This window comes from Manduca sexta, chromosome 21 (genome assembly GCF_014839805.1).
Source record: "Manduca sexta isolate Smith_Timp_Sample1 chromosome 21, JHU_Msex_v1.0, whole genome shotgun sequence".
Taxonomy (NCBI): domain Eukaryota; kingdom Metazoa; phylum Arthropoda; class Insecta; order Lepidoptera; family Sphingidae; genus Manduca; species Manduca sexta.
The window spans coordinates 9,323,563-9,345,993 of record NC_051135.1 but is presented as its reverse complement, the minus strand read 5'-3'; the positions used below and the strand labels follow the sequence as shown (position 1 = coordinate 9,345,993).

The 22,431-nt window shown below is 34.8% G+C and overlaps 1 protein-coding gene across 1 annotated transcript; it reads left to right on the top strand.

Annotated features, from left to right (window-relative positions):
- The first annotated feature begins 19,644 nt into the window (after positions 1-19,644).
- LOC119190069 lies at positions 19,645-21,632 on the top strand. The gene is made up of 2 exons (XM_037441115.1): positions 19,645-19,731; positions 20,924-21,632. Exons 1-2 carry the CDS (start codon positions 19,656-19,658, stop codon positions 21,400-21,402), a joined length of 555 nt encoding a protein of 184 aa, XP_037297012.1. The 5' UTR covers positions 19,645-19,655; the 3' UTR covers positions 21,403-21,632.
- Positions 21,633-22,431: the final 799 nt, after the last annotated feature.

Sequence of the window (22,431 nt, the reverse complement as noted above, 5' to 3'; positions counted from 1 at the left end):
GATTCAACTACGTGGCTATCGGCGGCCATCGCAAGTTTAAAGTTGGGGAGACACTGGTTGTAATACAGTCATTTCAGTAAATACTAATCATGACTTCTCTTTGAAAAATTGCGTAGTTTATTACTAGAGTGCCTCGGCGTAGTTTTTCTGCATGCACGGTACGGGAGCGCTCTGAGGTCCTGGGTTCAAATGCCGGGTCGGACCAAAATAATTGCGACTAGGTTTTTCCATCTTAAAAATAATACTCAGTCTTAATTCAGAGTCAGGAAGTTGGCGGTGTGATACCCCCGTGCCTCGGAAAGCACGTAAAGCCGTTGGTCCTGCGCCTGATCCCTCTCCGGTCATGTCGGATTGCGGTCACCGAACTATGAGAGTGAAGGAATAAAGAGTGCACCTGTGTATTGCGCACACACTTGTGCACTACAATATCTTCTGCGTATCTGGTTGATCTCATTTGAGATTGGCCGCCCTGGCCGAAAATTCAGCTAGGAAGATTTATTCATTCAGTTAAATATACTTCACTCTTTATCCCATGAAAGTGTAGTGAGTATTTTATTCGGAAGCAAATTCAAAAGCAAAAATATTTTCAAATTGTCTTACGCCAAAACTGTTTTCATAACGCAAGGTATAGCCTAAAACAAAATCTCTCATACAACATATAAACTCTACAAAAAAACAAACATTTTAACCTCACAGAACAAACCAGAAACACCAACTTTAACTGTCAATGCATCCCAGTGTGTTGCCAACTTTAAGGCTCTTAGCCAGCGCTCTGCGGTATTCGTTATTCATTTTAGCCGATCCTGAATAGAGATGGAGCGGTTTTTGTACTTTGGCTGTTCCCGTGCTGGGCAAATGGAGTGTTGCTTATATGGAATTCAAATGGAATTTTTAGCTTTCCAGTGTATTCATGTAAGCCGATTAAATTTTTCTCTAATGAGTTTAATTGAAAAATTGTGCTCTTATTTGTTATTTTCTTTGTTAATTATTTTAGTATACAAGATTTGGTTTAAATTATATTTATATGTATTTCTAGTAAAAGTAGCTCTAAGAGAGTAAAAGGTAAGTGATAGAGCTCTCTCGCACTTTGGCTTTTTTAATATTATAATGTTTCGACACTCTGCAGTCAGTGATTTCTTTGACTTCTTTATAAACTATGTTTACTTGCCATCGAGAGTTTAGTTGCAGGCTTGAAGTAGAAAGATCTATATAGACTAAAACCTTGTAATTAGTCAATGTTTTTTTACGTTAGCAGATGATTAAACGACTTTTCTGATGGTAAGTGGTTACCGTCGCCCATGGACGTCAGCCATGCTGTTAGGCTAATGCCTGACGTAAAAAAAAACTTTCTTTAAAACTCGTTTGAAAGAGGACAAACCAGCTCTGAGGAAACACTGTTAGACATAGTTCATTCCGAAGTAAATATTATAATATTAAAAAAAGATATTTGTAAACGCATCACGCATGCACTCTAATCATGCAATCGTAATGCAATGGTGCTTCGATTCCATTGCTATCATAAATTAAATAGGAGCATACCACGTTCAATACAGACTTAAATGAAATAATGGTATTAACTGATCACTCCATCCATTTTCTATGTAATTAATTCTAGTTACTGGCATAATCAAATGTAATCTCTATAATTACTAGCTATGATTGATGACGTTTAATATGCAATGTCTGGATGACCATCACAATAAGGTGCCACGCTTTGTAATTGCGTTTAGAAGAGCCAATTTCGCCCTATATGGCGATAGGCTCTTATCACATGGGCTAAATTCTGCTGGTAGTAGGATATATTTTATATCCGCCCGGATAGCGACCACCGTACACAAGGAGTTAAAACCCGTCATAGTGGCCCACATAAGTGTGTTTCGTTCCGAGATCAACCTGAGTACATCCGGTTCCAACAAGCCGGAAAAATTGTGTCGACTGCCGAGGGGTAATCGTCACTCGTCAATCGACATTCTATTGGACCCCACTCCACTTACAAGTTGCAATAATTGCCTCTCTGCTTATCCCTTGAGGATAAATGGCGTGAGTATATGTGCTCATCACGTCCATAGTCCACAAACACAAATGTAAACCTAGCTAAAGCCATTAAGTGTGAATTCATTTGATCACTTCGTAAATGTAGATTGAAAGATTCTTGCACCATTTGTGTTAAGTGAGCACACAAAGAGGATTAACATAGATGCAACTTTAATTTATTTAGTAGTGGTTCAAAAGGCGTTCCTAAATTAGTATTTACTAGCATGTACTAGCGGCTTCGCCCGCGTACAGGAGTTTCCGGGATAAAAGTCCCGCTATATATTTTCCCGAGATAGAAAATAGCCTATAACCTTTCCAGGGTTTTAAACTATTTCTCTACGAAAATTCATTAAAATCCATTTAGTAAATTTTAAGAAAATCGATAACATACAGACAGAGAGAACAGGGGACTTTGTTTTATAATGTGTATAGATTCTATTCCCACTAATAAGCCCTGGATTTATATATTATTCCACTGCTGGGCACGGGCCTCCTCTACTACTGCGAGGAATTAGGCCTTAGTTCACCACGCTGGTCTAGTGCGAATTGGTAGACTTTAGATATGCAGGTTTCCTCACATTTTTTTCCTTCACAGTTAAAGCAAGCGATAATTCACTAAGAATACACACATCATTTTAGAAAAGTCACTTCTGACTTTTATGTGCCCTTGTGTTTTGAACCTGCGGACATTCGCCTTGGCAGTCTGCTCCACTGCCAACTAGGCTATCGCCGCTTATGCTTGCTTAAGCAAATGATAATGGAAATTATTTTTCTTGGGGTTATTATTTTGTCACTATAGTTAATAGTTTACATTACGTACATATAAGCCGATGTTATAATCTCAGTTGCGTAAGAATTTCGTATTTGGGTTTTCAAATTTTCGATTATGTAGACAATTAAGTAAGAAGATTGATAATATTCAATGTACTTGCCTTATAAATTATTAATTTCAGATTATAAATATATTGAGTCTTATATCAAGGGGAACTATGGGATTTCTATGCATTAAGGTTCAATGGAACACTGCAGTGAACATATAAATGAGGTACAACAAAAAAATCTGGTAATGGTTTTAAATATAAAGGAGTATTTTTAAGACTAAAAATATGTATTCTTTGAATCACATTCTTTATTAACCTACAGATTCCGCACCAGCTGTACACCAAACCTTTCCACATTTCCGTCATAGCTGCTCCACATACATGAGATCTGAAAATAAAAGTAAAATTTGATTGATAGAAAGAATTTTATACTAACAACGACTACATCAAATTAAGTAAATCTCACAAAGCAATCAAAAATCATACTCCAATAGAATTAAATACTAAAATAGTCCCACAAGAGCTTCATTATTTAACAGATATTTACTCGCCGAGCAGAGAACAAAGACAGTTAATGAATTCTACACTAATGTATTCAAATATTTTACTTAAGTATTTAATCAAACAATGCTTAGTTACTGACTTAATTAAACTTAGTATTATTTAGGGCTTAGCAAACATGCTAGATGTTGACACTGCTTTTTAGTTTATGGTGATATACGGCGGAATTAAATATGCTCGAGCAGTTTCTCTAATATTGTTTGCTTTTGAAGTTGGAGGATTTTCGTTCCATTTCTGGTCTCATAAAATTTAGTGTTTAGAAAATATTTTTTAGTACGGGTAGGAGAGTAGCCATTTAGTTTGATATGAACCACGATCTATAAATAGCCAAAGTGAGACATCGTTGATGCCTTAACCGATGATATTTAATTAAAGGTGAAAATGATGATTACAGTAATTTCTACAATCCCATAGACACAACATGTAAAAAGCTGTTAATTTATGCCAGTATTCTATATTCATAATTTAGACTTAGTTCTCACGGTTTAAACTTATTCAGAGATATCTAAACAAAGATATTTTTTACAAAATTAAGTATTAACTCTTTTGGTTGTACTAAGATCAGTTCATTAATGGGAAGAAATACTTTTATGGCAGTATTCAATATTGATATCTTAGACTTAGTTCTAACAATTTAAATTTATTCAGATATCTAAACGAATATGTTTTAGACAACAATAATTATCAGCAGTTTTGGTTTTACTTGGTCAGTTCATTCACTGGAAAAATACTTTAATTTCAAAATACCAGCTTTACTAAAATTACGAAACCAGCACTACAATTTCTGACGAAGCTTAATTCGTCATATCCTTCTCATCCTTGTTCATTTGTTTTGCAATATAGGCACAAAAGGAACACTAGGTATCCTAATTAATTCCCCTATTGTTTGCAAAAAGGATTATCTTGTTTAAGATCTACATAATGATAGCATTGACAATGCAGAGACAACTCGGTTGTTAACTGAAATAATATTTACTTGAGAAATAAATTCATCTGTTTCTAATGTCGAAATCAATTGTCTATGATGAAATAAAGGTAGCTTGTTGATATTTTTTTATAATATAGATGATTTATTGATAGATTTTTTGTGGAAGAGATGCAGATGATTATAATGTGTCACTTACCGATATTTTCAATTAAATATCTCAATTGCTTTTTTCGATTTATTTCAAAAATGAAGCAATCAGAGTAAACCTTTTTTGACATACTTACAAATGAGTAATTTTAATTGGTTCATTCTTGGTAACGGATTGAAGATTGCTCCTGATATATTAACAATACTGGAGAATTAATTGAGGATGAGCTAGGTACGAATAGGCTCGAACATCTCTAACTCGCAATGATATGGAAATACTGCAAAATAAACCTTCCACAACAATCCCTAAATATTCTCAATATTGCATCACCAGTGTACTTATTGTTAATTGCAAACATTAAAATATAAGTTGTAATACATACTTATTTACTCCGTAACTAATAAATAATCGTCCTTTAAAAAAACAGTGTTCCGAAATGCCATCAACAAACTTCTCTATTCACTAAAAGCAGCTAGCTCCAACTCCCTTATTCCTAAAACAGCAATAGAAACAAAATCTTCGATAAGAACTCGTAAAGTTCATAAGAAATAACCTGAAATCTTTATGAACATGCAGAATTGACCGGCAAAGTTTCCACCTAATACCTTCACTTTTCTTTTCCGGAAAAGTAATTAAATATTCCAGTCACCCATTCCCCACCTGTTTTCTTGAGGCCGCAACCTATTTTCTCGTCCTGGAATGTTTGAGGTAAATTGTGAGGAAAAATAAAGGAGTGGAGGTAACAGTTTTCGCATAAAGGATTTGCGGGTATTGAATTCGTCAGTGCAGTTTCTGCGTCATCTTTACATACATAACATAACATCACGCATTTTATCCCCGAAGGGGTATGCAGAGGCGCAACTAGGGCACCCACTTTTTCGCCAAGTATGTTCCGTCCCATGATGTGATAGGGGGCGAGCCTATCGCCATATCGGGCACAAATTCCAAACTCCGGGCTGATACTGAGCAGAAAAACCCAAATATCAATTTGCCCGACCCGGGATTCGAACCCAGGACCTCAGAGCGCTATAGTACCGGACGTGCAATACAACTACGCCACCGAGGCAGTCCGGTCCGGTGGTGGTCCGGCAGTTCTGCGTCATATTTTTGTTATCTTAAACTAGTTTTGGATTTTAACATCGCTCGTGTGAAATTCCTTTCCAAGATATACTTTCGATTTGTAAAGGTGTTTTTTTAAAACGGAATATTAATTCACTCGAATTCTTTTTCTCTGGAAGTTAGAATGATCAAACAATCTTTTCGGACTTACAAAATTTGTATAAATTTTCAATTTCCAATTATTTTAATTAACTTTTTTATTTACATATATTCATAAAATGAAGTTTTATATTTTATAATTTATAATTTGTACACAGCACTGTACTATGTAGGAACGTCCATCAAGGCAGCTTCCGCAACTTATAATGTCAAACTGATTTCACATAAAAACAAAATCTCAAATCAAATGATTTAAGAATTAGTGCACTAAGAAATATCCTTGGATGTAGTGACCTTTGATATCACTGGACAAATGCAAGCTGATAAAGGAGTTTTTAGATAGGATATTTTTATAGCAATATGGCGAAATTGAATCCAACGATTTAAACACCTAGAAACGTAAATAGAGACTCAAAATATTATTTTAAAGATTTAAAACTTATTTACTTACTAATACTTTGCGAGTTCATTACTTCAGATATGTAATATTGAGGCCCTCCAATTCAAAACACAGGCAATCGATGATTGAATTTTATTCAGCCTCAATCCACAATTATTGTTTTTTCTTTATTATAAAAATATATATTATCAATAATACTGGCCAGATAATAAGTTTTCGCCGTTAAAAAGAAATAAAAATGTGCTATATAAATAAGCAACGTTCCATTTGAGTTAATGAAAAGTAATGCACGGCTGAATGTTGATGAGCCGTTCGGACGAAAAATATAAAAAACAAATCTATCAACGAGAAATTGGAACTGGCGATGGGTTCCGTAGATTTACCTTTCACAGCTTAATTAATAAAATATGTTGACTTACATTTTTCGATGCGTTTTAAATATTTCTTGAAAAGAAATATTATGAGTTTTGACGTACCTCTGTGATATTGGTTATTGAAAATATCGATTACTTATATTAAGTAAAAGTTACTTATATTAAGTAAAAATTTGAATGCATGTTCGAATGGATCAAAAATAAGTAAATGAAAATCCTATTAAATTAGTAGACTTTTAAATCATTCAAGTTACTTCTGAATTGTTTTAATACTTGACGACTATGTTCGGTACAATAGAATAAATCAATATAATCAATAAGCACCTAGCGCTAATTCAATGCGCATGAGCAATATTGAATTGAAACTTTATAATACTCTTTTTAACTTTTTTCAATAATAGTAACTCCGACATGTAATAAATCTCAAAAAACATCATTCTATAATGATTCTATCATCCATCCATTCTACTCAATTATATATAATATGGATGGCATAAAGATGATTTCCCCTTGCGAAACAATTAGGTCGTATTTGTGAAAAAATTATCAAATTATTTTAAATTTATAAGTTGTATTATAGAGGAGGTGTTGTTCAGTTCACGTCAAAAGACATTTTTGTTACAAAATATAAAAACAATGTACGATAGCACCATAGATTAAAAAACCTGATTTAATAATCCATTATTTCCCATAGAAGCAAATTATTGGGATAAAAAGTGTATTTGTTAACCCAAGACACGTTCTATCCGCGTGCCAAATTACATCTAAATCTGTTTAATTGTTCTAATATTTACTTGTAATAAATTGGACATAAACAATCATCCAAAGATAAAACAAAGATAAGATTCATGGAATTGATGTATTATGATTATTAAACAAGTACTTCAACATGAAACAAATCCACCTGATCTATCTGAAAATTTGCCAGAAATCGTGTCCACACCATTTAGAAACCACATAGCTCCAGTTCGAAAATCCCGAGCATCCAGTATAGCGGTTATGCATAATCACGTTCTAACATTTCCATTACATACAGTGTAACCGCTGTTTACAAAAGGGTAAACAGAAGCGTAGGACACACAGCTTATTGCCATCATAACCATCATCACTCATCGCAGTACACTGTTGGACATAGGCCTCTGCCAAGGTACGCCGCAAAGCCCGGTCCAGTCCATCCAGTCGATATACCTAGCACAAATTCTATTCTATCTAACTCATGTATTTAAATCAAAATATAAACAAATTACACATTTATAGATAGGTAGTTGAAGGGCTTAGGATACCCTAAAAAATAATACATCAGAAAATATACCAAAAAACAAAACTGATGATGTAAGTCACGCTACATTTGCAACCAACGTCACGTCGTCAACTTTCTGACCTTTTCAATTGTCAATTTATCAAGTGTCGTGAGTAAGCGTTTTTGTATTCGGATTTCGACACGCGGACCCCTGATATGATTCATCTGTATTCGCTTTGAGTGGGGGAGCACCTTTAGATCTATCTTGAGAAATGTTCGCAAATTATGATGGACAGACCGACACGCTGTTACGGTGCGTGACGAATTAGCTTTCTTGAAAATTGTATACAGGATTTTGAATTTTAAATTGTATATACAAAAAGACAGATTAATACGCTTATACTACTTCATTAGCCGCATTTGGCCGTCTGTTTGCCTTTGCGGGTGATACTTGTGGGTATCTAGATATTATATTCTATAAAATTACTTAAGTAGCTATCTACTACAATCACGTATAACATATTTCGGTAGGTAGAAAATTTTTTAGCACTCTTGTCTTAATTTTTTAACAGGATATCCCTATTCTAAAATTTTATTCTTTCCTAATTTAGTATAGTAAATAGTAAATAGTAAAATCCTTTATTTGCAAAAAAGTTGGTACAGTATAGAATCTTAACTAGTCATTTCTGATCAATCAACTTTTGTCAAATTTATTGACATGCAATTTTTTTTTTTTTTATGTGTATAATAATAAAAGAAAATAATTAATTAGGTTAGGGCAAGTTTTAGTTATAAATTTTTTAAATTAAAATTAAAATTTGGTTGTCAATGGAATTTAACATAAGTTTTACATTATGATGCCTATTGTAATATGATTAATTTTGAATATTGATTATGATTATTAATTCTAGAATACAAAATGTCGCAGATAATCTTTATACAGTACTGTTTCCGTTTTTTTTAATTTTTATAGTTCAAGAACTCCTGAATTGTGTAGAAGCATCTTTCCAGAAGCCATTTTTTTAATTTTTTAACAAATAATCTTAATGGTAGTTCACGTAGACATTGTGGAATTTTATTATATATTTTAACACATACTATGACAGCTCTTTTGATAAAGGGTCGTTCTACATTTTTTCATTACTAGCTTTGTTGGGTCTCTTTGACTGAACAAACTATTGTCACCTATTTTCTTAAACAACTGTGGATGTTTTTTGACAAATAGTCCAATTTCGAGGATATACAGACCGGTCAATGTAAGTGTTTTTGTTTTAATAAACATATATTATACATATATTACAGAACTTTCCAGGCCCTAAGCCGATATATGAACTTGTGAGTTGTTTAATCGTAATTACATTGTAACCACATGTAATTGTAAGTTTGCATCATTATAATTGTTACGAAGATTTTAATTAAGTAAGGATTTCTTTTGAGATTTTTAAATTCGGTAATTATACAAATGGCGGTATTTCTATACCATTATGTCATAAGCAAATTAATTTCCTAACTCAGCACAAATTCTAATCACAGACAATTTACAATTGTATCGTTCAACAACAATAAGAAATTGAAAATTCTCCACTAAAATCGAAAATGGCCGAATCAGACACCACCGATACAAAAATACAATAAATCCAAACAGCTTCATTAACAGTACGTTAATGAGCCTCCGGTAATACAGAATCATCAGGAATTAATCAAGAGCGAACCATGTGATGCGGTCATTAAAAAAATCTGTATCGCAGCCGATTAAACGACTCATTTAAAATGATACAAGGCTTTCGTCGCGCTTGCCAAAACTCGTGTTCACCGCGCAGACTGCGAGCGGTATTCTGGAATCTGATTTTTAAAAGTATAAAAATGAGTGCACAGCGTCAGATATTGACCAGGCTATAAGTGATGGTAAGTGAAGTAACGTTCAAGTGGAGTTTCAACTGACTAGAGATATCCCTCGCCAGTCGATGCTTTTTTTTTCGGACACGGCAATGTGTCCAGCACCTGATGGTAAGCGGCGTGGGGTCCAATAGAATGTCGTCTAACGAGATATGATTACCCCTCGAGAATCGACAAAATTTTGTCGGTCAGACTCAGGGTCAGACTGATCTCGGAACGCGACACACTTACGTGGGCCAATTGTGTACATCAACAAATGCTAGTCTGTTTGAAAAGGATATACACAGACTGATTGCAAAATTCGTCATATCTTACCACCGAATAAATGTTTTGGATATTGATCAAACATTATACAACTATTCATTTATAAGTGTCGCTCCATTGTCACATACAATCAAGCATGATATTCAAATGTAAGCTGAAGATATAATGATGGATCACATTAGGAATTGAGCGTACGCTGCTGACCTTTCAGAAGATAAAGTGATCTGGAACGAAGAGAAGATTTATTGAGTCACTATGTTTGACCGAACAAAATATTAAAAAGGAAATATTGAACAGCTTAACTGATATAAGGAGGTGATCTAGCATCAGACAGTCTTATTTGATTACCTTTTAAAAATAAATACTGCCTATGATTGGGCCCTTTTTTCTTCGAAACATGAGAGACGGCCCCGGTATACCGTGAGCATTACCCCCAAATATACAAAGACCGTCTCGGCACACCAATCGGCCCCGAAACAAGTCCATAAAACGGGGTATTTCAAATTATGCAGTTCCACAAAAACGAGATTAAAATAAAGTATCCATATTTAATGTTATCATTAGTGAAAACGACCTAGGGCCTTGAACTCCACTGTTTGCCTTAAAAAGTCGGCGGATCCCATAATCCCACGGGATAGGGTGTAATTTCGGAACTAGCCAGACCACTTATCATCGTGCATCAACCCGAATTAAACTGGGGATCAAAAGTAAATGAATGTTAGGGGAATGACCTAATGGAACTTATTCTATAAATATAGGATTTTTTTTGCAAATGCTAATATTTATTAGTGACTAGATCTCGCACAGAGCTTCACGCGCTTAGTTAGTTTATCAGAATCAACTAATTGTGCATTTCTTCGAGATATTATTATTTCTAGACTTGATCTATAGTCCTTTCATTTATATCTATTAAGCGGTTTTGTTTGTTTCGCTTTCTTGAAATATTTAGACTTATATATTACGGATTGTCCAGTGGTTGAAGTTAAATATTTGTAACACATAATATAACACATAAAATCCATTTCACTACACTCCTTCTCTATACGAACTTTAATTAAGTCATATCTTACACTTCTCTGTGAGCGCAATGGAATTGAAAAGAAGTACAAAGTTTTTTCTGCTCGTATTAATGTATAAATAATAACTGGGTTTCCTTATTTAATACAAACATTTTAACTAGCTCCAGATGTTTTTGGACGATATTTATGCTTTAGAAGAAATCTAAGAAACTTAATTAATTTCTTTGTTAAAACGCTTTAACATTTTATTCAAGCCAGTCTCAAACCCCTCAAGAAACAATATAAAACACCAAAGACAATTGAAAAATGCAACTAACAGAATACAGACACGAACGGTCGCTAAATTAAACCGAATGCATAAATAACCAGCTTAATTGGGAGTGAAATCACGCTGCAGTTTTGATGAACTACTTGAAAATTAAACTTGTATCCGCAAGTTTGTTCCAACACGGGTAAACGTCAACGGTTAATGGCGCAACTTTTTTAAATCACTCGCGTGTGAGACCGTTAGGTGCTTTCCAACTTTGAAGCGTATGAGGGAAATCAGATTAGTTGAAACGTAAATTGTACTCTTATGGTCTGGGAAATTTTGTTTTGGTAATGTTTTTGTCGGGAATGCTGTCAATATTCCATTTAATTTAGGCTGAAGGTTTGAGAAATGTTTCTACAAATATGAACATATTTATAAGAACAAAGGTCGCAAATATATTGAAATAAAACTATTTATGGATGTTATCGCGGATATATATATTATGATTTTCTCCCGATGTCGAATTTCAGACGTTTCGAAGACTTTACACTCTTCATGGATACGGGGCGGACTGAAGTGTTTGGCGTCCGAAAAGTCACTATGTACTTACATTTTACTATTACACATTTTTTTTATCTATTGATGGTCCGATCACCGCAAAATGAGGTCACAGTGTCTTGAAGTCTGGCAGCCGGCCTTTTAGGTTCCAATTTGATTAAATGTAGATCAGGATTCCAGGCTTGCGCAAGCTTCTAACCATCTTCTCTATTAAACGTCAGATGTTTTTTTTTTTAATTTTAATAGCCTCGCGAATAATCCTGTGCAGGAGTTGATGTTCTTTGGCAAGGATTTGTGGCTTGACTAATCGCAGATAATGATTGGAGCCTACTTCAGAGTGTTCAGCGACTGCAGACTTTGTAGAAATGTTTCACGTCAACTATACGTAAAATAGTTTTATTTCAAAGTCTAACATTCGCGTAAACATAATAAGAATCATATCGCAAATATGGATCTGATACCACAATAAGACATGGTAATCCAATGTCGTATCTTAAAGGAAGTAACACTATCGATTCTAAACTAAACTCTCAGAAGCTAAAAATAAGGACACTGAAGTAAAGCAAGACAATATTTCTAAATAGACAAATACTTTTATTACAAACTACTCAACAAAGAACTTTCAGTGCCTTCAAGCAGAAAAATATAAAGCACCCCAACAACTTCATTGAACAATCTTAACAAACTCCGGCATAGAAAATCTGTCCACTAGACACGGTTCCAAGGTAATGTTATTACAGAATTAGCAAGCCAATTAGAATCGTCGGACTCAGCTCCCCCTGGTGTCATTACAAACACAAATCTCGACTTCAAGAGAACTTTGAATCTCGTCGTAACCCGCGTTGACAAGCAGCGTAACTTTACCGATTACGTTGCTCTTTACGCCGGTATTTTTTGTTGAATTTACAACTTAAACCTGCCGTAAAAAGAATCTGTTTAACTTTGCCCGACACGTTGTTACAGTGGATTTTTTGAGTTGGTAATTGGATGTTAGTGAAATGGGATTTGTTGGCTCATGTGAGGCTGCGTTATGGTGTAACATATAAGGTATGTGAAGCCTGCCAATTCGCATAAAGGGTTTACCTTCTACTAACAGATGAAGTCTACGTCCAAAAATATAACTGTATAAGTTGATATTAAAATTATTTAATACTAGATGTCGCTTGCTTGCGTGAAAAGCCTTTCCTGCTATAAAAATCAATGAAGCCATCCATAAGGGCTGTACGACACTAGCGCCATCTACTTAATAAATTAGAATAAAATTCAGATATATCCCACAGGAGTGAATTACTGGGATAAAATGTAGCCTATATGTTAATCCAGGTCATGATGAATCTGCGAGCCATTTCATCCAAATCCGTTCAAATGTTATTGCATTTACTTCTAACATATATCTAAGTCTAAACGTACAAATATCCAAGCATTTTCAGAAACATTCGAATTTCTAATATTATTCGTAAGAAATAAGATTATTTCTAGTTCGTCTTTATTAACTTCAAAATCCATTTCTCCCAGGTCTTAATTTAAGCTAATACAAAAAGGCGAGCCACTACACTAACATATAAATAACAGGAATGTTGAAAGTAGGTGGAGAAATTGATGTCAGCGAGCACAGATGTTGTGAACGGTCGGTGCGACAAATTGTTTTATCGAAAATTACTTTCTGCTACTGAAAGCGAATAAATTTCCATTTTTCTAATGTAACGTTACGTTTTATGTTCGGAAATGAGACGTCCCGTTTGTTTGTAAGACTAATAATAAATTCTTTGAGATTGATGGCTCGGTTTGGGAACGCGGTTGTACTTTCATGAATATGTTGCTAAGATTTTTTGTTAGCGTCTAGTGTAGGTCACATTTTGTTTTTAAAATACATTAAATTTATCCGCTTTATTTCATGTCCATCAAACGCCATTCCTTTAAAAGATCCATAATTCACCTAATAAAGGCTTAGTGTTAAGTAGACACCAGTGGCGAAAGATATAATTTCTCGAATGAGAACCCGACACAACATATAGGTACTAGTATGCATAATTGCAGTCTGCAAATCGTTCTAATAAGATTGTATACAAATTGTACATGAGGGAAGACGGTAGGAATCGGGTTACATGGACGCTTCAACCACTAGTAGTCACAAAATAAAGCTGTTGCATTTAATTTTTCACACACTTATATTGAAATGTATTTTAATCGAAGTTTAACCTACCAAAGTTCCGATTTATGTAACAATAATAAACTTAAACAATCAACCTAAATATTTAGCAAACATTATCCCTTTAACGGGAATAGTTCTAGTACCAACTTCCTATTATCTGATGAGCAAACATCGGCCAGATTCGAGGCTTCACAATTTACTACTTACATTTTACAGTTGTGTATCAAATAAAGTTCCAGCGGCGTTATGCTTGCGCGAGAAGGTTGCATCATCATCATCGTTATCAGCTGCAGGATGTCAACTGAAAAAAAAAACATAGACTTCCCCCAAAGATGTCTAGATCGACCTTTTAGAAGAGGCCCGCATTCAGCGACCTCTTGCAACTTTTATGAATGTTGCATGCAAGGTCTTCTTTTGCTGCTTTAATGACGAGACGAGCTTGCCGTTTGCCTGATGGTAAGCGACACGACCACCCATAAACAATAGAAAAACCATCCAACACCTTGAATTACAAAGTATTGTTTGATATTCCACTGCACTCGCTATCCTGAGAATGAGATGATAGTCATTATGTCGAGTAGTTACACTGGCTACAATCTCCTTCAAACCGGAACACAACAAGGAATACACACTGCTGCTTGGCGGCCGAAATAAACATTGTAGTGGTACCTACCCAGATATACAATAACAAATATTACCACCAATAACAAAATTATCTTTGATTTCCGACATAGGGAATCAAACATACCAAGTGCCAAATTGAATACCCGCTTTGCAAAATCTCATATCCAAATTTCGACCTTAGGCCATGTGCAATATAACATGTAACCACTGACCGCTAGTTGCATATTTTTCTAGGCTACTTAGCCTCAGTATAAATGTACCCCCTTTCATCCTTACAATACTTTCATCAACACGACCTCGGTAGTGATTGTTAAAATTATATAAGAAATAAGGGTCCATAGCATGTAATCGTATGATTTCTGAGAAGAATGGAAGACTAATCCATGACAAACTATGGTTCGCTTTCTTACAAGTTTGTGACGGCGCGTTCCGTTGACATATTACGTAAACAACGGAATATTGATAAAAAAGTATCGAAAATATTTTGTAAACTGTTGAATAGAGATCAACGTAAAACTTGTATAAAAAACCTCAGAAGAAAGAAGATCAGTCGGTAAGCGAAACAGGCAGATACTTTACTGGCACTGATTAATGTCAATAATGTTTAACACTACAGAAAAACATATTATAAATGCTTTAGTTATCATCAAGTATTCTTTAGTCATGTATACGAAGAATGTACGTATTCCTCCTAGCCGAATTTCGACCACGGCGGCCAATCTTGACGGAGAACAACCAGGTACGCAGGAAATATAGTGCACAAGTGTGCGCAATACACAGGTGCATATTCTGTTCCTTCACTCTCGTAGACCGGTGAGACGCCAATCTGACATAACCGGAGAAAGATCAGGCGCAGGTCCAACGGCACTACGTGCTTTCCGAGGCATGGAGGTATCACAAAGCAAACTTCCTGACTCCAAGCTGCGACTAAGTAATACTTAAGATAAAAATATCCAGTCACAAATGTACAATGTGTTGGCCCGACTTGGAATTCGAACCCAGGACCGCAACACGGTAGTTGTACTCGTACCGCGTATCCATTACAATTTACAACTACGCCACCGAAGCAGTCATATAAAAAATATGTCTTAAATTTTTTTTTTTTTATATCAAACTAAAATTCCTATTCAAAAACTTGCTATCATCCCATGCAATGTCTATTAACAAACTCTATTGGTATCGACACGTAATACCGCTGGCGACAGTTTCGTGGCGTCAAAAACTTCGTGACCAAATAAAAGTGTGGTTAGCTGATGTATTCATAGTTACTGGATGGCGCTCGCCCGAAAACACGTAGAGTTTGGACCGCCTTAATGACTCGATGATCGAAGTTGCGAGTTTGACAAAACAAGGCAGTGTTTGATGTTTGTTTCAACTTTCGAAGACAATTTTTATGCGGTTAAAGGGTTTTGTGGCGTGTAACTTCGGCTTTGTTGCTGTCTATACATTTTCGATATGATTACTACGGAAAGGAAACCATATTCTGTATGTGTTTTTGATAATTTGGAGTGATAGCAATGGTAACGATATCTCAGTAAAAAAATGATTTAAATAACAAACAAAAAAACATATTACGCTGTGGTCCCCGAAAGGGTAGGCAGAGGTAGGCAGCAATTATTTTACGTAGGGTCAAACCCGACACCTCAGCATGGCAGTCCTACCGTAATACTACGCCACCGGGACAATCGATAAGTCAATTTAGTTTTGTATAAAGTGTTCGTTTTTAATTCCCAAAAAATGATGTAAGTAGAAGAGTAAAGACATTATAAATGTACACTCAGAAGGAAAGGTATGACGAGTGTTATATATGTAGTTATAAGTATAGCGTGCTGCGTACACGCCCTTGTCGATGGGCTAATAAATTAGTGCGTTACGAGCCAGCGTTTGTTTCACTCGTGTCCCGTATTGCATACTTAACAGTGGCGACGAGTACCCACACAAAAAAGGAAGAAAAGATCATGGCTATTTTTGGCATTTTGTCTAGTTTTGATCATTCCATACAAGAATGGAAAGCGTATAAAAGTAGACTATCACAGTGGTTTATCGCGAATGATATCGACGAGAAATCTGATGCGACGGGAAAAAGACGAGCAATTTTGCTGAGCGCACTCACGGAAGCCACCTACAAATTGGCTTCAGACCTCGCCTTACCTAAGGATCTACAAGACGTTCCTTATGAAGACATAATCAAGATACTTGATGATCACTTTACACCCAAAAAGTGCGGGTTTAGTGAGCGACAAAAATTTTACTCCTCTGTACAACAACACATCAGCAGTGGGCAGCGCGATTGCGGGGACTTACTGCTGACTGCGGATTCACCAACGTGGAGGAAATACTGCGCGATCGATTGGTCTTGGGGATGCTGGCTGGACCCGAAAAGGAGAAATTGTTTAACCACGACATGAAATCCTTAACATTGGCGAAGGCAGTACAAGTAGCTGGGAGCATACGGTCTGCACAGGATCATAAATCCGGCAACGTATAAATCCTGCATAAAATTATGGACACAATAGATAACAAATACTATGAAGATAAGTCGGACTGGCATTCATTAATGAATACCTACTAAAAGTGCGTAAGAAACGATTATTCTTGAATGAGTAGAAGACAGTAAAAACTATCAAGTTGTATGAATTGACTAACGGACACTAGAAAACCAGAATTATGAAGGAATGTAACTTTGACCAAACGTAACCTATTTAGAGATAATTTTATGGCATCGTATTTTCTTTTTTGCGTCAAATATATTTTTAATAAAAGCAGCAGATAACGCATTTATTTCTGGTAATTAAAACTACTATACAACTTCATTTTGATATTGCGCTAATAAAGAAAATCACATACTCGTTTTTACCTATTCCAACATTGTGCCAAAAATCAACCATGAATAACGAATATTTTCACAAAAAAATCTCAGTTTTAGTTTTCTCATTTATTGATAATTTTGTTTAGAGGAAAAATGGCGTGTGCAAGACTGTATTTCTGGCTGAAAGTCTGATATTGCTTCTGCAAGTAATTATCTTAGAGTAGTAGTAGGGACATTAGAGCGTGTAAAATGAAAATGAATTTTTATTAATATTTTTTTATTCGTTAATTTAACTTTTTTATTTTAGCTCTATTGTTTGAGTAACTCAATGTAGTATTATTTTTAAGAAGATAGTATGTGGTTTCATTTAGTAACGCAATATCCTATATAAAATGCACTCTTCTAAATGATCCTATATAAAATACACTCTTCTAAAATATCTACCGTACGAGATAGCGAAATGATATTCCAGCAGAGCACGTCCATTAACAATCGGCATTCTATTAATTAAAACTACATCGGAACGCGATTTGAACAGTTCTCATTACAATTTATTCAAATTTATCTACTCTTTCATTAAAAAGGATCTATTATAAATTATATGGAATTCAGACGTAAGTTTAACGTTTGAATAAAATTATCCTTTTACATTTAAATTGGTACTCTTGGGTTTAGGACCGGCTCTCTGCCTGAAAGAACAGAACTGTCTCAAAAATATACGTGACGTGACGACTTGCTGTAGGGTATGATGAGTGAGATTTCCGGGGGTCACCCCTTCCTTTCCTTATCCTTATTTAAAGACCGAAGCCTTACGTTAAATTACGGATGATTTCAATGGCCGGCTTAGAGAAACCCATACAGTTTTACCATCATGAGAACTAAATCTAGAACCTGCCAGCCCCACACATGTTACCACTAAACCAAACGGCGACTTCATCATTAATAAAGCTAATATAAAAAACAACTCTAACGCACTTTCTTCATGTTCTTTTTCCGTTCGAACACTTGTGCAAACCTATTGTCCAGTATAGTTTTATTAATGGCAACAATCTGTCAGTTGTGCTCGAACAATGCTATCGCTTCAGATAAGAAGATTCAGAACAAAAAGTGTTTAACCCTCAAACACTGCTGCGCTTCGAGTGATTTATTAACGCTATTTTCTAGTTTCAAGAACAAAGTATGGTTTAATATCAAATAATATAACGAGGTATTGTTTGCACATAAAATAAATGTTTGAGCTAATTTACGTTGATTAACTAGGGTTATGAACCACAATATTAAAAAGTTTATATTTCGGTAACATCTATAATTATTATAAAACAAAACCCCCTTTTCTGTCTGTTCGTATATTATCGGTTTTCTCGAAATCGACGAACAGATTTTTAAGAAATTTGGTATGGAGATAGTTTAAGGCCCTGGGAAGGTTATAGGCTACTTTCTATCCCAGGAAAATAGCGGGACTTTTATCCCGGAACTAAAAGCTAGTTTCATATAACTTTGAAATTTTAGAGTCTAGAATAAATAGATATCTATTTTACCTTACTGATACATAGTAACAATATTACTTCGGATGTTCATGAACCTAATCATATAATCAAACCTGCATTTCATCTCCGCACCCTCCCAATCTCAGTTGAACTGTTCATACGCTTACCAAGACTTCTCAGCAGAAGCGATGTACTTAAACTTAGTCCAAGCGAAACTTTGTATACATATACTTGATTTAATCAACATGTTCTGCAGGACAACAAGCAATAACATGTTAAACGCAATGTAACAGACGCACAAAGCCATCTTGGACGCAAACACTAATTATATTCGCTAATTTGGTATTCATGATATTACGGTCCAGTGACAATGCGATGCCAATCAATTGGCAAGAACAAGAAATCCGATCCTTTGAGCCATGTTGGCATTGGAAGGCAGTATTTATACGGTAGAAGACATGGATTATTGTCCTCCAAACTACCAATATTATGCGTATAAATCTCGCAAAGATTTTCTTTGCATTCATCAATAGCTACAAAAACGTGGTTCTTTTTACCAAAGGATTCACACTTAATAACATATAATTTCGCAAAATGATACAATAGTCCAGTCATATCCCTAGTATCTAATAACTATAATGCCGGAGGGGGCAAAGTTCCACTATTTAATACGTAATTCGTCCCCCTTGTGGTTCTTATTACCTTGATAATAAATGTGAAATTCTTACCATTTCAATGGAAAGAAATCTGATATAAAAACGAGTATTCACGGGTTAAATTCTTAGCGCCAGAATTCGTTTGTTTTTATGCAACCCCGATATAAACCACATGTCGCCAGTTATTGTTGCAGTTAAATTTTTACTTGTGCTAACATGTTTGGGTGCAATTTATCTTGCTTTGGTTTCCTCGCTGCTGTGTGTTGTGTTATTGCGCAAGAATATTATGAGGGTGAGGATTATAGTTTTATTTCATTTGAAATTTTAGTGGTATTATGTTAGTAAAAATGTTGGTTGGTGTTCATAAATTTTTCGGTGATATGTACTGATTTTGTTATTTAGACAACTTATACATATTATATCAGACCTTTTACCACAGCTTTGTTGTGTAACAAGTATTAAATGAATACGCAAAAGATCATTCTTTTCTAACCGAATTTCGGCCACAGCGGCTATTTTCAACGGAAATCAAGTACGCAGGAGATATTATAGTGTACAAGTGCGTGCGCAATACACAGGTGCACTCATTCACTCTCATAGTCCGACATTCCGACATGACCAGAGAATTCAGGCGCGGAACTACGGACTATCACGAAGGTCACACCGCGAACTTCTCGACTCGTGGCTGCGACTGAGTAATTCTAAAATGGAAAAACCCAGTCACAATTATTTTGGCCCAACCGGACTTCCAACCTTGGACCTCACCGTGGTAGTCGCGCTCATACCGTCTTCAATTAGAACTACGCCATAGAGACATACTCTAAAACTTAACCATTAAAATAGTTACATACGCATGTCACGATCAAAGTTGTAAATCGTACAACGTGCTGTTCTCTTTGTAATTTTACGAGTGACTGTTACCAAACTTGGCATATTCATGAGCTCCCGGAGGAACTTTTCGTGCCCTGCGACACAAACTAGAGTTATTTTGCCTATGTAGAGATCGTTAAATATCTCTTTTTGATTTAAAAGAACATGCTATTATCCAATATCATGTAGGTGTACAATACAATAAAATAGCCTTCAATATCTCAAATGAAATGCAGTATCTTAAGATGAATATAACCTTCGGTAATCTGGATGCATTTTTTTATTATATTTTGACTCTTCTGATACGGGTAGATCGTAATGAATAAACTAAGCTGTTGGAGATATCAGTCTAATGTTATTAATACGTTTAGGATAAACGCACATATTACATTAGTTTACTTATTTTTAAATACTATGCACGACATTATTGTCTTAATAATTACGTGTTTAATTTTTTATTCCAATGAAAATTTGCATAAAAAATACACGACTGTAACATTTTAAAATATTATGATTTAAAATGGCTTAAGTTGCTAACCAAATCCCAACTCTATTGAATTTAAACACTTCCAGTAAAATAACGGAATAGAAATAAAATTGTTATTTGTTTTCAGAACTACACAAAGCGCGTTACTCAACCCATGTGAGACAGATCCCAAAAAGTTTCGAAATCAGGGGCGGCAAGGCATTGGAACAATTCAATAAGAACATCAAGGAAATCGAGCAAATTGCTAATAATGAAAATATTACTTTACTATACAAAGTAAAAATAGAGAAATTGAAGCCCTTCTTCTCACATAAACTAAAGAAGATCCTTCATAAAAAAGGTAGATCGAAGAAATACAACGTTCCTCTGAAGAAGAATAGTATGAAATTATCGAATTTCGAAGCGTTTTTGCGAAAAACTGCCGAAGAGAATGGGCGGAATGTGCAGAACATTGATTATTATCCAGCAGTGACAACAGAAAAGCAGAAATTTCCGTCAACGAGACAAATTATTATGAAGTATAAACCGATCATAAGTCGAGTTAGGACGAACTACACAAAAATTATCAGACCCGTGCGAAACAAAGAGATTATATTAACTGTTTAAATAAGTTTGTAGTGTTATGTAAATATATTTATATTTTTCTATACGTTATTTTATTTATGAATTTATTGATAGCACCAAGAGTTACTTCTACTTTTTAAATATGTTTTTTTATATACGAACATGGAGTGTGGTTGTATGCTTCAGAAATGTTCCCTGGCTTAAAAAACGTTAAGAATTGTAAGACTATTGTATTTTAGCATTGGTGATGTACACTTACATAGTAATATTATAATTAAAAGCTATATTATAAGAATATGTTGCAGCTAGATAATAAAAAAGGAACATCGTCGCAATAAGTTGAGTAATATTATTAATAAATACTATCCTTTAAGAGGTAACAATTTGAGTAGGAAGATAATAAATTTATTCTATGACAATTTTTAATCAATTCTTAACCACAAATAATAAATGGCACTGATTACTTATCCTATTAATTTTGATTTATTCTGGAATAATACTTTCACTCAAACTGCATGCAAAAACAAGCACTTAACAAAAAATCAAGTACTTATAATAGAATACTAGGGAAACAGCGCAACAGAAGTACAAAAAACAATGATCTCTCATCAAATCTATTTTGAAAAACAAGTTGAGAGATAAACTTTTCCGTACAACAAATCTGATTCAACTGAGCTCTGCCTCCGCCGAGATGAGCTGCCGAAAATGTAACACTTTGAGAAGCTATTGTAAACTCGTGTAATTCGCAAGTTTAAAGTTGTATTTAATGAGAAAATCTATTTAGAAATGAGATGATATTATTTATAGATATGCTTAAAAGGAATTAATTAACTATGCTCAGCTTGATATTAAATGAAGTTGCAGCTATAATTATCGAGGATACTAAAATAAATGCAGTGGAATTTGCAGCAGAGGAAAAATTCTGGAACATTCAGACTAATTAAATCATAAAATGTAATACATTCTAAAAGTGGCTGCTCGGACTCTGCCTACCCCTTTGAGAACAAAATCATAAGTAGCAGCATTCGGATTAAATGTTATGACGGAAAGAATGAAATTATGACCCCAATG